Source organism: Neopsephotus bourkii, unplaced genomic scaffold (assembly GCF_033783945.1).
Source record: "Neopsephotus bourkii isolate Nb327-2 ecotype Australia unplaced genomic scaffold, CSIRO-AGI_Nbou_v1 NB_1825, whole genome shotgun sequence".
NCBI classification, from domain to species: Eukaryota; Metazoa; Chordata; class Aves; order Psittaciformes; family Psittacidae; genus Neopsephotus; species Neopsephotus bourkii.
The window spans coordinates 8,188,795-8,200,246 of NW_026902298.1; the positions used below are offsets into that span (position 1 = coordinate 8,188,795).

General features: G+C 40.0%; 1 protein-coding gene across 9 annotated transcripts in view; it reads right to left on the reverse strand.

Annotated features, from left to right (window-relative positions):
- PPFIA1 (PTPRF interacting protein alpha 1) overlaps nt 1-11,152 on the reverse strand; it is a 60,586-nt gene extending 49,434 nt beyond the window's left edge. For 8 of the 9 annotated variants that reach the window (XM_061343558.1, XM_061343557.1, XM_061343552.1 and 5 more), the window contains exons 1-2: nt 10,235-11,152; nt 8,852-9,115 (exon numbers count right to left, since the gene is read on the reverse strand). In XM_061343558.1, the coding sequence (XP_061199542.1) occupies nt 8,852-9,115 (264 nt within the window). In that variant the 5' untranslated portion in view covers nt 10,235-11,152. The remainder of the gene's footprint in view (nt 1-8,851; nt 9,116-10,234) is intronic. The other variant, XM_061343555.1, reaches the window with a different exon arrangement.
- Nucleotides 11,153-11,452: the final 300 nt, after the last annotated feature.

Here is an 11,452-nt window from a genome sequence, read left to right on the forward strand (position 1 = left end):
CAGAGTCACATCTGACATTTGAGAATCCACAACTCCAATCCACAGTTTAAACCCTGCCACTGAACAAGGCAGGCTGCCTTTCAGATGCATGCAGCAGAATTCCCTTTTCCCTCCACTTCTTAAAACAATTTTGATTTACACAGCAAACAAGCTTTCACATCAAGCAGCACACAATGAAACAAGCAAGCAATTCCACTTGCAGATACCTCTCTCCTTTTTGGGTTTCATGATCATGTTCAGAAGCAGTGCTAAAACAGCTTAAGAAAATTGATTATTATTTACTGAGATAACCATGGATCCAGGAGCATTAAAATGTCCCAGTAAAATAACAGGATTTTATGATCCTTTTTATGGAGTGAGCCCTCTCCACATGAAATAAAGGTTTAGCTTTTACACCAAGGACTTGGGCAGCCAAAATTCCTTTTCATGTTATTCAAAACAAACACCATTTCTCAGTACAGGAAATTGTCAATGTTGAAAAGACAACTATTAATAAACTTCAACTGCAAGGTCGTTTCTTTACATGAACATTCACAATGAGATCTTTCAACCATACATCAAGCCAGTCTAAACTTTGCATAGGTCAACACTAATTCTTTGTTTAAACTGCACATCTTAAGGTGGTTGTGTTTTGGTTTTTAAGCTATGTAAATTATTCAGCTTATATAATTATATCCTTATACTGTGCAGTGGTCTGGGAATTTAAGGCGGGAAAAGAGTCCCACTCCTTCCCATAGCAAAGATTCTATTAACCCATGGTCAACATTCTCCACTCAGTTTTACCATGTATTCTACCCTGCAACTCTAGAGGTAAATTTACATTTAAAAACAGTGTTTCCCTACACATAATTTAAACTGAACAGAACCAAATTCAATATGTATTTACATAGGTGGCAGGATTAAAAGAAGCAAACATAGCACTGCAGAATATTTCCAGACAGTTAGATGTGAAACAGAGTTAGATACCAAACTCTACCATGTACTAGGAAAAGGAGTAAGGCACAACACAGCATGACTTAGAGCATACCCAAACATAGACTGCTGTTCTACAGAGGGGGAAGAAAAAAAAAACCCTAAAAAGTAAAATAATAACAAATAAGTTAAAAAAATCAAAGCCTGACCATTTTCCTACCACAACAAATAGAAAACAGTTGCTTCTTTTCCAAGTGGAAGCTCTTTTTTCTCCTCAATATAATTAGAAGGATGTGCATTTCAATCCTTCCAAGCTTTTCCTCCCCACAGCACTTTAAACAAGGGGGACTCATTTAAGATCTGACCTGAAGATACCCGATTATGCCTAATACCGGCAGTGTGAGGATCTTTTCATTAAGGAATCTTGGAGCACTTCACAGAAGTTCTAAAACAAAATACTATTTCTTTAACATTTATATTTCTGACGACATAAAGAGATGAGCTATAGGAAAAGATATGTTGACTGTTTTTATTCATGTGTACTCATCAAAAGTCATAGTATATTTCAGATGCAACCAAAAATCATACTCCTGTTAAGATTGTCATACTATCCTCAAAAACCATACCCTGAGTAGACATGAATATAAACGCATGGGCAAAGTTCAAGGCTAGCCACTGTGGAATAACAGAAGATTAAGCAACAAAGCTTCTCTTAAAAATGCTGCAGGCCACAGAGCCTTGTCATGCCCATAAGACGGAAAGGAGCTGATACTCAGTAGAGCTTATACAAAACCCAAGGTAAAGTCTGAAACAGATAAAGGTCACAGGCAAAAAAACAAGTTAACCAACTCTTCACATCAGGTTACAGAGAACCTAAAGAAAAACAACATACCAGAATGAAACTGAGCATTAACTTCATCTAGTATTGTAAACACAGTTCTCCAATTCTGAATATACCAATTGGCAGTGTAATCTCCTCAAGTGACCTACAGATATTCAATTCACTCCACAGTTAGATGGCGTTTACAAGATGCAGAAACACTATTTCCATGCACTCCTGTGAAGAAGTCCAAGCTGAATAAAAAAACCTCACTCCACTCAACAGCACAATAATAATTCTTCTTTCAGCCTGGAGAATATGAAAACATTTTTCCTGGCAAGAACTGCCACCCATTTCCCCATTTACACTTGGAGACTCCACAGGCAGGCTTACAAAAAACTACACTTGGAAAGTCATGAACACCCAGATTACCTGACACACACACAGTGTACATTTATCCTTTCTCAGTATTTGTAGCTCAAGATCCATATGAGCAAGAGATTATGGTAAGTATTCTCTAATATATGTCAACAGACACCAGTCAGCCTTACAGACTTCAAATGACTTAAGCTTCCTAAATTGCTAAAAGCAGCTTAACTGGAGACTTCTTTCATATTCCTTTAAAGCAAGAATAAATTAGAAAAGCAAAAATAACTAAGTGTGAAGTCTATTATTTGAGTTCCAGAACACAGTGATAACATAGGATGAGCATAAAGCACAATTACTAATAGACAGCTAAAATCTTCTCCCCAAAAGATTCAAGTTCTCTGACAACAGTGCTACCTATAAGGGATTTACACATATCAAAGCACAAACATTTACTCTTAATTTTAAGATTAAATCCTGTAGCAAGTAAAACCAACATCCACCTCTCATAAATACCAGAAAGGAAAAAACACAGTCACAGACCAGTGGATATTATAAAATTAAGAACTTCTAAAAGGGAGATGGGAGAGGAGAACATTGTATTTAATTCATACTTATCTTTAAAAAAAACCAAAATATCCAAGAGTCCAGATGGAAACCCCAACTATGCAGCCACACTGAATCTTTAAGTCTTGCTAACAAACACCTTTAAAGTAGTATTTAGTGAGGAGAGAAAAATGCAAGGGTTTGTAAGCAAAGAATTCTCAGAATACCAAAATAAACACTACTTGTTGTACAAGTGGCTATGGGCAAGTTAGCATAGATGTGGATATATGTGAAGTTCACCTGGTTCCAAACATACCCTAAGATTACAGAACAGCTTGTTTTGATCATTGCTCTTTTCACCCAAGCTTATATACCGCTGTTAGACTGAAAGTGAAGACTAACAAACATTAATAAACCCATCATCAGGCATTCGTACACAGAAGAGTAGGAAAAAATAATCACCAGCTCATCTGTCAGGGCTATATCCCTATGAAAAACAAACAAAAAAAGCTTTTCTGCGGAGTCATCAAAACATTCTTCCTCCAAATAAACTAAGGAAAATAAAACCAGTAGGTTTAGGCTTCGCACAGTCTTTTTATTCAAGGGATTGATGGGACATCGTAACGGCACTGAAATACATCCTCAAATACAAGAAAACTTCAACCTAACTCCACATTCCATCTAGCTAGAAGGTCTTTTCATAATAGAGATAAATTGAAGCACAGTATAAACAGCAAGTTGCTAACAACAGGCAAGCAGATGTCTGCTGGGTAGGAGTGGGATGCTTCAGTAAAACTCACCCAAAACTCTAAATGAGAAACCAAGAAGTCAGAACAAATGCTAGAGACTTGGTCCTTAATATACTCCATTATATTAAATGCAGCTACTCCTCTTTTCGACCAGTCATAGAGCACACTTACAGATAACTTGATATTAAGATTTTATACAAGAAATTGTCTGTTTCAATGCAAAGAAAGAAATGTTAGGCAAGTTGAGGTTGATTGATACAGTCAGTAAATAACTCTGAACATGAATTCCTGTTTCCATCTGACTTAAACTACTATAGATAAAGACAAATCTATCCAGTAATTGACTAACAGCAAGAGCCAAGTAAGATTTAACAACTGAAACCCAGCATAGACTAAGATTATAATTGTCTGAAAAGGCAATGGAAAGAGTCAGGCTGATCTTTGCTGTCAGAATGGGATGAGGGAAGTGGAAGATGCATCTCCTCTGACATACATTTGCACACCTGAAAACCATTTGGATCACTATCATTTGTGGACACAGGGCTCTCTGCTGAGATTCATGTCTTTTATTTGGAAGTCAGTGCCACATCTTACAAGAATAAGAAGTAAAAGCTATGTCACCTCAAGCCTGAACAGCTGTGAACGCTGGAAATGGATCTGCACTTAAAAAAAGGAAATTTCAGCTGCTGCAAAGTTTGGCAAGCCCTTTCCTTAATGTACTTTCTGCAACTGTGTTCTTCATATTATGTACAATTCAAAACCTTATTTCCACATCTATGACATCCTGTATTATTTAAAACTTGTCTGGAGGAAATCCAAACACCACCATTATTAAAATGGCAACTAACTCCTTCAGCTCACCATTATAAAACAATACCAGCACAGTCCTTGGACCAAGTGTTTAGGTATTTCTCATGTGAGACATTGAACAGTATTTCTGAGATTGTGTGAGGAAGGTAATTCTATAAAGATGTACCCTACTTTAACTGAATATAAACATAAACAAACACATGCTATTTTTAAGTGAAATGTGCAGTAGTGATAAGGTATTTCCTATAGTTAGAAAGCAACTAAAGGTGGCCTGCTGCAGACTCAATTAAGACTTGTTGGGCAACCCAGTAAAGCCAAAGCCAAGCCAAAATTACAGGCAGCATTTTTTTTTCCTCCATATTACAGTACAAGGTTCTTATTTACACACAAAGCCTCTAACAAAGTTCTCATCCGCCCCTATGTATACACTGAAAAAATGTATTTTACTTATCTTGCACAGGAATGAAAACAAAGTATCATAAATTTAAGACAAAAAGACTTGAAATGAAAGATTAAGATGATCTTAATAAGTGTTGCTGTATTACAGAAACATAATATGTCTACATCTGTTAAAGAGTTTTATAAGCTTACATATTAAAATTGTCATCCTGATATAAGCTGCTGTGAATTCATCAGCTGCACTTTTACTTGTGCTAGGTATCAGAGTCTCTGTAACTTAAACGCTCATCTCTTCCATCCAAAACAAGCATTTTGTTGTCATTTACAGAAACATCATCAGGGACCACAGTGATAGGACAAGGGCTAATAGGTTTAAACTTAAACTGGGGAAGTTCAGGTTAGATATAAGGAAGAAGTTCTTTACTGTGAGGGTGCTGAAGTGCTGGCACAGGTTGCCCAGAGAAGCTGTGGCTGCCCCATCCCTGTCAGTGTTCAAGGCCAGGTTGGACAGGGCTTGTGCTCTAGTGTGAGGTGTCCCTGCCCATTGCAGGGGGGTTAGAGCTAGATGATTTTAAGGTCCTTTCCAACCCAAACCATTCTACGGTTTTACGATTCTATGATCTACATTACACTCTACCAGCAAAATGAACCCTACTCTGCAACACCTCAATAGCAAGAGCTGGTAGTCACTTAGACCTCTTCTACCTTCAAAAGTTTACTTCTAAATGCAGTAGCATCCTGTATGTTTCACACATTAACTTTAAGCATACAAACATTTCTTTAAAATTTTGTAGAACACACTCTAAAAGGCACGTGAAGGGCATAATTCAATCCACTAAGACCATAATTAAATCAGAACTGAACGCGTTTACATTAAAAATAAAACTTCTTTAAGTTCTCAAAGTCAAAAAGTTTTTGGTTTGTTTTTTTTTTTTGCCTGTGAAAATTCTAGGCAGAATAAAATCAATTTTAAGTTCTGGCACAGCATTTTCATGTCATCAAGTTCACATTCCAAGGTCAGAGTGCAGTTTAACTGGGGTAATCTGTAATAGGAGGTAACTCCCAGAAAACAAAAAGCATTGCCAAGAATCCAGTTATTCTATCAAGACAGCGTTGATGTGTTTCATTTCCAGCTGTCCATACAAAAACAACCGCACAGTCGATTTTACTCTGTGTAAATGTCACAGATAAAGTACATCTATAGAACATTAAAATGCTCTTCTCTCTGCAAACCAGACATCCACAAGGGAAGTCTCCTTCCTCCAAACAGCTGCTAATGGGTTGTGAGTTAGAGATGATGCCTTTAAATTCCTGGCTGACCACCATACTACAGGTATACCAGACAAGTAAACTTCCCTGGCACCTCAAAAATGCACATCACTGCTGCAGACTAAATTGCATTCACTTTTATGATCTACAAGATGTGCAAATACATAAGTACCCATTTGCCATTCTCTAACTATGTACACAACAGTCTGAGACTCTTCCCTAGGAAGAGAAACTCAGAGAATGTCAGGAATTAAGTGCAGGGATGCCATTAAAAATTGAGTGCCTTGATACTAAAAACAGAGAAGTGGTTTTGGCACAGAAGAAATCAATCTGGCATTCCTCCTTTTATACAAGGAGTTTCCATCAGTCATCAGAACAGTCTAACTGGCTGATTCAGCTAAATACATAAAACAGGAAAAGCAGACATACAAACAAGTCAATTCAATACTCCTTAAGACAAAGCACTCCAAAATCAACTACAAAGATGTGTTGCAAGCTACATACCAAGTCTGAGGGAGAAAGAATATGTTAGTTCCATACTGATTTAGTTATTCATGCAATTATACTAATATCTGTACAACTAAACTGATCTTTACAATTAAATCTGTGATCTAGTAAAATGAATCTATTACTATGATAAAAGAACTGTTGGAACAAGTCCAGAGGAGGGCCATGAGGATGATCAGGGCACTGGAGGAAGACAGGTTGAGAAATCTGGGGCTGTTCAGCCTGGAGAAGAGAAGGCTGCATGGAGACCTCAGAGGAGCTTGCAGTGTCCGAAGGGATAATGGGTTCAAACTTAAACAGGGGAAGTTTAGACTGGATATAAGGAAGAAGTTCTTTACTGTGAGGGTGGTGAGGCACTGGAATGGGTTGCCCAGGGAAGTTGTGAATGCTCCATCCCTGGCAGTGTTCAAGGCTAGGTTGGACAGAGGCCTGGGTGACACGGTTTAGTGTGAGGTGTCTCTGCCCATGGCAGGGGGGTTGGAACTGGATGATCTTAAGGTTCTTTTCAACCCGAACTATTCTATGATTCTAACCTTAAGAGAATGGACACTACTAAATCTCTTCTTCCCTGAGAAAAATACAGCATAGTTGTCAGTAAATTTAAAGTTCTCCTGCTTCTACCCCTCCTTGCAATCCACAGCTGAACAATGGGTCATTTGAGGCAGTAGTTCAAAAGAATGCTCAGCTTGAAATAATTAACAAGAAAGTTTGAGTAGTTTCAGATATTGCACTCACGGCAGTTTTCCCAAGGAACACTTATTAGAGCTCAAAAACCCCCAAATACCCAACATTGTTTCTCCTCATCAGAAATTTACACCTCTGAAGCAACTGACTCTTCACCATAACAAAAACTTGTCAAACACAGCAGTTACTTCTGATTGAAGCAAGACTAATAAAACATTCTCGCCTTTTGAAAGCACCATCAATTATCACTTTCCACAAGCATTTGAGCTCAAGCAGCACAAAGAACAAGAGTGTCATAGTTTCACACTAAGCCAACAGTTGTTTTCAACAGCAATCTACAAAAATCCATACACTCCTGTATATTTATATACATAGTAAAATTTCTCTCTCAACTCAACTGAGACTTGGTCTCCCTACAGATTTCATGAGAAACTCTGCAATTATGACATTCCTGAAAATAGGAATTGTTTTTAACTGCATTAATCTTTTAGAAATGTTTAGAAAGAAGTGTTTACTTAAAAACTAAGCAGCTTACTAGATTTAGGAAGGAAAGCTGAGAACTGAAAAGGGAAAAGAGGAACAGAACAGTTCAGAGCTTGGGTGATTCTACCCAGCCACAAATTCCAAGTTTACAGATCACGCAATTGGTTAATGGCATCCATTAATGTACCTGACATGGCAGCTAAACAGAGGCCACAATTATTACAACCAAAAAAACAACAATGAATGATTTTCGCCTGCAGCACATGATTTAACCCAGGGAGCAACAAAGGTTGGAAACTTGTCCTTTCTGATTTCCATCATACCACTGTAACACAACTAGATTAACATGTATTATTTCCTAGTTTCTCCCCCTTAGTAATTGCTAGTACATACCAAGGGTCATACAGTAATTATATAAACCTGTTGTTTTAAAGGGTATCAACAGTAACTACAATATTTAAGGCTATGTAAACATTTGTAAAAATAATAAGTATTCTTAGCATAACATATTAAACTATAACATCAACATGACATGTTTGGGACAACCAACCACACTAGAAAGTGCAAGGTCATCAACAGTTAACTGACACTTGAAAGCAGCCTCTGCTTTGCCTACAACCAAATGCTTTTCCAAGTGTTCAAAGTTCAGCTGTATTCTTCTTAACTGGAATCAATAAAACACAGAAGTTCTCTAGACACTAATCCCTTTTTCTAACTACACACTACCGCCCTGCGTAACACATTTAGCACTACAGGTTGTATGTTGGTACACTGCGTTCTCCAGAAGTCAGTCCAAAAGGAGCTAAATGACTTCAACACCACACTCGATGACCATGAGTATGGTGTTTTGATACCATGACCACTGAGCATGTATTCACAAGGTAGCAGTCTCAAACTTGGAAAGTTTTTAAGTTGAAGTCCATACTGGTAACAGAATGGCTTGCTTTCTTTCCCAGAATGTCTTAAGTCCATGAACGAATCAGGCAATTAAAAACAGTGACAGGAGAAAGTCCATCAAGTTCTACTGAGCAAAAGAATGTAGATATGGCTTCACACTCTGGCTAAGCCAAAGAAATGCCAAAAACAAGGAAAGCATACTGAAGGGAAAGGGCTGATGTTCCCTCCTTGCCTTGCTTTTCTTTCTCCAAGTGAGCAAGCACCAACAGATACTTCAGGAAAGTATCAAGTTAGATTCATCTGCCTCTGACATAACTCTTCAGCAAATTAAATACATAAAAAAGCCAACAAAATAGCAGAAACAATACAAATATTATCAAAAGGTACCTTCCTTTCAAAATGTCCATACCTGTGGCAGTGCAGTATTGAGCTGTCTCTGCAATGAATCTCTCTCATGACCAACTTCATGTAGCTTGCCCTGGGTCAACGCTAGCGTCTCCTGAGTTTCTCTTAGTGTCTCCAGAAGGCGATCCCTTTCTTCCAACATGGATACCATTAGTTGCTCAAAATGGGAATCAGCATCTGACTGTAACGGGGAACCTGAACCATGGCCTCCATTTCCCCCAGAGGGAATCTCTGCCTCACTGATGGTTGGCATCACCTCACACATCATCTTGAAACAAAATAAGACAAAACAAAGACCATAAATTTCTAAGTCAAACAAATCTAAACAGGATAAGTGAAAGAACTTGGGATACTACCCAGAACACTACCTTAGCTTTCCCAATGATAGCATCAGCAAAGGCTGCCAACACCTTAGAGTTTGCCACTGTTTCATTAAGACTGAGAGAGAAAAGGTTTACAACCCGTTTAATCAAGGCATCGCTTCATAATGAGAATCCTGTGACTTCTTGCAAAACCAGATTTTTACAGCTGTGTTTCACAGTGATCTCATTTTAATGGATTTATATTTTTCTTAAAAGTAAACTGCTACTGAGCTCTTTAAAGAAAAACAGAGATAAGGTGTGCAGCGTGCCACTAAAAATTACAGACTTATGCTAGTAAGTGATTACACTGCATATTTTGAGAAGCATTATCTGCTTCTTCCAATGCTTGGAACATACAAAGATAGTATCTCAAACAGTACTTTGAGCTTATGCTGGCTGTAGAAAGTCTATGGTAAAAGTGATGCATGTAAATTACAGGTAAATCCAAATAGTCCAATTCAGGTGATACACAGGTAAAGGAAGATTAAAAAAAAAAAACAAAACACCTCCTTATGAAGTGGCAGCAGCTGTCACTGTGGATAACAGAAGGTAAGCAAAAATAATCAGAGTCTGAACCCGGCTAACAATGCAAATTAAGCACTGTACTATTGTTAACCTTTAAGGACTTTTAAGAGACCCTAACAGATCCTTACAAGAGGTTAAATACATCAAGTCTTTAAAAAGCATGGGGAAGACAAACTGATTTAATTACTGCACACTCTCACTGAGCCATTAAGACTTGTGAAGTTCCTCAGCCAGCCTCTCAACATCACAATCCTGCAATAACCTAAGGCAAATCAGAAACAAATAGATTCCTCAGCTCGTTCTCAGGTACCACAAAGCTTGTTTTCAGGCTTAAATTTCACACTTCGTATCGGAACGTTTTAAAGAACAATTAAACTTCTGAGTCTTAATGTTGGTCCTCTCAATACTTTAAAAGACCTGGAACAGCCTGAAGTGCTCTGTAACATTTTCATGCGTGATTACCATAAGCTCTGTATTTTTAACACCACTATGTTATTTACCTTGCTCAATAAAATAAAAAGGCTTGGAAAACAGGCTCCAGGTTTCCTGCAGTACCAGTTCTCTGTTTTCAGTCGGACTTTGCTACCCCCAAAAACCCTTCGGATCGCAAAGCATCCATTCAGCTCTAGTCCAATGCCTATTCAATTGAAACACCCCGCGCACATGAAAACAAATAAACCTGCCAAGAAAACAGCAGATCCAGTAAAAAGCAGCAGCAGCTTCAGTTAACCAGCCAAGTCCCCACAATAGAAGAATGTGAAAATAAACTGTCTCAGCTTCCCATCCCTCTATTAATGCCCCATAGGTCCTTCAACAGCTGGGATGGAGGAATCATGTGCTGAAGAAAAGGAACAGTAAAAACTTATACAGTCCGATGCAGTGGTGCAACAAGCTTCAACAGTTCATCGCTCTTAAATTGCACTCAGGTCACAATCGCGCTATTAAACAGTGAACGGACAGCATGGGAAAACGACACGAGCTTTCTCGTAAAGGATTTGGAAAAGCCTCCCTTCTTTCCTCTTCTCTTAATTCCAGCGGGAGGCTCTCCTTCCAATTCCCTGGGTCTTAGTTCAAACATTTATAATCCCAAGAGCAAGGCGCTGGTACCGCTTTGGAAGGCGAGAAGGGAGACCTGTTGTTTCCTCTGCGTTAGTCCTCCTCCCGCTCTCGCCCCGGCCAGTCCCACCGACGATGCTTCAGAACCAAGATACCAAGCCGAAAGGGGTCAAAGAAACCGGCCGAGAACGGAGCCAGCGCCGGGAGGCACAGGCGGGGGAGGAAGGCCCCAGAGTCAGGCGGGGGCACCGGCAGCTCCCGCCTGAGCTCGCCGCTCCTCTTCCCCGCGGCAGGGCCCGACGAACAAAGATGCCGGTTGAGGAGATGGGGGTTTTCTGATTCCCCCACCTCCACTCCTCACTGGGAGCACCGAACCCAGCCGGGCCAGGCCTCCCCTCGCCCCGCCGGAGGCCCCAGCGACGCCGGCAGCGCGGCCCCACAGCCCGCGGACAGAGTCCGGGACTCAGCGAAGCTCCTCAGAAGTGAGTCCGGCCGCGGAGGCCCCGGCACAGAGTGAGCCCTCCCTCCGGCCCCTACCGAACGGCGGGGCAAACTCCCCCGCGGCGGGAGGACTCGCGTCCCTGCGGGCCTGGCCCGGCTCCGCCCGCCGCCGCCGCCTCCTCCTCCTCCACGTCCGTGGTGGCCGGCGAGGGGCCGGCGGA